This window comes from Bactrocera neohumeralis, chromosome 2 (genome assembly GCF_024586455.1).
Source record: "Bactrocera neohumeralis isolate Rockhampton chromosome 2, APGP_CSIRO_Bneo_wtdbg2-racon-allhic-juicebox.fasta_v2, whole genome shotgun sequence".
Lineage (NCBI taxonomy): Eukaryota > Metazoa > Arthropoda > Insecta > Diptera > Tephritidae > Bactrocera > Bactrocera neohumeralis.
Window position 1 is genome coordinate 28,139,030 of NC_065919.1, and position 2,922 is coordinate 28,141,951.

General features: G+C 32.4%; 1 protein-coding gene across 1 annotated transcript; it reads left to right on the forward strand.

The window, feature by feature from the left end:
* Positions 1-617: 617 nt before the first annotated feature.
* On the forward strand, positions 618-1,990 carry LOC126767995 (protein takeout-like). Its single transcript, XM_050485839.1, has 4 exons — positions 618-937; positions 1,000-1,237; positions 1,396-1,535; positions 1,606-1,990. The coding sequence occupies exons 1-4, from the start codon at positions 865-867 to the stop codon at positions 1,911-1,913; spliced, it is 759 nt and encodes a 252-aa protein (XP_050341796.1). The 5' UTR covers positions 618-864; the 3' UTR covers positions 1,914-1,990.
* The last annotated feature ends 932 nt before the right edge of the window (positions 1,991-2,922 follow it).

The following is a 2,922-nucleotide window of genomic DNA, read 5'->3' on the forward strand; positions in this document are numbered from 1 at the left end:
TGTACAAATTACAGTTTGGTATCTTAATTTGCGTCTTAGTTATGACAATTCCGATTACGGGCGTTTTGTGGGCGCGGCATTGATATTACATCCAGCTACAAACTTATCCTTCCTTTTTGCCAAGAAACACGTGTACCAAATTTCATCAAGATATGTATCTCAATTCTTACTCAAGTTACAGCTGTGACCGTGACCGCACGGACAGACAGCCTCTGTATATTTCAATTAGTTCTAGGTGATACAAACAACCTTTAGATGAACAAAGCCATTATACTCTTAAGCAACATGTTACATCAGTATACAAATTGTCTGAATATTGTAAAATGCCTATACAGGTATTAGTCAGTGTAGATATATGTATATATCGAATAGCTTATAGCTTTTATGCATACCTATGTATATATGCATGCGCCACTTTTTATATATAGTACATATGAAGAAAGTATAAAATTTATTATCTTGTTGCAAATATATTTCCCAAACAAACATACATACATACATACATTATTTTAGCACGTTCCTGATTACTCGAATAAAAAATGCAATAGCTCCTGTAGGCCTTTATGTGCTCGAGATCAAATTGCCATCACAGATATTATCATGTTGACACGTTTCTTCGTTAATTCATTAACATGCGCAACTCCCTGTTCTATTAAGTGAGATAGCCTCTGATCTGCTGAACTTGTTTTTGTTTAATTAAAACGAATCGCAGTTCAAAAATCGAAACGAAAATCATATAAAAGTTAAATTCACCAACGCATTGTAAATTCATTAACCGAACAAGTGCGCTGCAAGACACCGCATTCCCACAAAGTAAATTTCGTCAATCAAAAATAATTCGGTAGCAAAGTGAACACAAGCAGGATGTCGCGGATTAGCTGGATACCCTTATTCGCGTGTGCAGTACTTTACATGCAATCAGCAACGGCGCAAAAAGGTGTGTTTCTATTTTCTTTTATGAATTTTGTAAGCCCTTAAAATACTTCTATTCCCCCACAGCACTGGACTTTGAGCGCTGCCGCTACGGTGATTCGGTGTGCCACACAAAGATTACCAACGAACTGATAAAAAAGTACGGCGCAACTGGTGTACGTGCACTACATATACCGCCCTTCGATCCATTGCGTATTAAGTCGCTTGTATTGCCGCCGAATCCAAAAGCTCTCATAAATGCACGCTTGTCCTTCACAAATGTTGACATAACTGGTTTGACAAATGCACAAAACATCAAAGTCGAGTAAGTGCAATGCAAGAAATACCGAGTAAGCAAATGTGTTTACTGTCTGTAGTAATGCCTAGACTAAGCAAGGCGCACAGCATAGATTTATTACCTAAAAAAGCAAATTTAATTAAAACTACTTTGTATTTAAAAAAACTACATTTTGCTCAACGCAGAGGCTTCACACGCGATGTCACTAGTCCGATATCACTGTCATGCACCGTCCCGAAAGCAAGATTTAGCGGTGCCTATGAAGGCGAGGGCAAAATTCTTGGCGCGAATTTTCAAGGCAAAGGAAATTGCGTAATAGAGCTATGTATGTTGATAAAAGAAAGCATTATTAATGATATTTCTGTATGTATAAATTTTTCTGCTTAAAATTCCAGCTGATATAACCCTCACTTGCAAAATAGATGCCAAATTGGTGCAGAAAAGTGGCAAGAATTACTTAGTCATCAATAATGTATCATTGGTGATGTCGAAACCGAAAAATGTACGTTACCAACTTGATGGACTCTACCATGGTAACCCGGAATTGAGCGCAACGGCGAACGATTTCCTCAATGGCAATGCGGATGAAATATTCGAAGGCATGCGTCCGAATATGCAAGAGGTTTTTGCAGTGGTCGTACATGAATACATGACAAAATGTTTTAATGAATGGCCATACGATGATCTTTTCCTGCCCGAGTAAAATAAGAGTATTAATAATTATAAAGTAATTAATATTATATTTTTTATGAGTGTAAATACGACAGCAATAAAGCAGAGAATGAGCACAAAATTAATTTTGCTTAAATTCATTTATTTCAAAACAGATTTTAAGATTTTTTACAGAAACATGAAATAAGCAATTATTGCGACGAAGTAGAAAGTAGAAATTCATTTATTTGGGTTCAAAAATATTTAGCTTTTAAAACTTGTTATGCAGATAACGCGCTGTAATAAATTTGAAATTAGAAGCACAAAAAGTTTACATTTCTGGTTTGCTTTGCAATACAATTAATTACTAACATATGTACATATATAATTGTCTGTATGTAAAAGTTATCGCATTTTAAAAACGAGTAATCTAAATATATACAATATATAATAATTAATTTACAATATATATATAAAATGAGAATATTACAATTTTCTTCGAACTGGTATTATTGAGAGATGTTTGGAAAACACTTATAGAACAAGAAGACAGAGCTAATATTAAACTGGAATCACAAAAAATATTCAACTCGGCGAATTGCCCGTATTAAAAAAAAAATTATATTAGAAATATATATTATATAATAATATTTATATTATACACAAAAATGAATTTTCTTCTGCTTGTACTCATTTCCGAGCAATTATTGTCTACTCTCTCATTAAAAATTTAGTTTTTGAAAAATTTTTAAATAGTGCGACTGTTAAAAAAAAATAATAGTACTAATACTTATAATTAAAAAATGTTAATGTTAATGTGAATAAAATTAATATATTACAATTTATGGCTTACTGGCATTTTTTGAATTGTAGAAGATTGTTTTAATAACTTAAAAGCAACTTCAGTAACAAAAAACATTTTTGTTTATATTAACCATCCAGAGAAAGTTGGTGTTTAGTCTTCAAATCTTCAATTTTAGAAATATGTAAAACAAAAGTTGTACAAATTTCATATATTTTATATATGTACAATCAACAAATGAACTAAAATTATTTGTGTC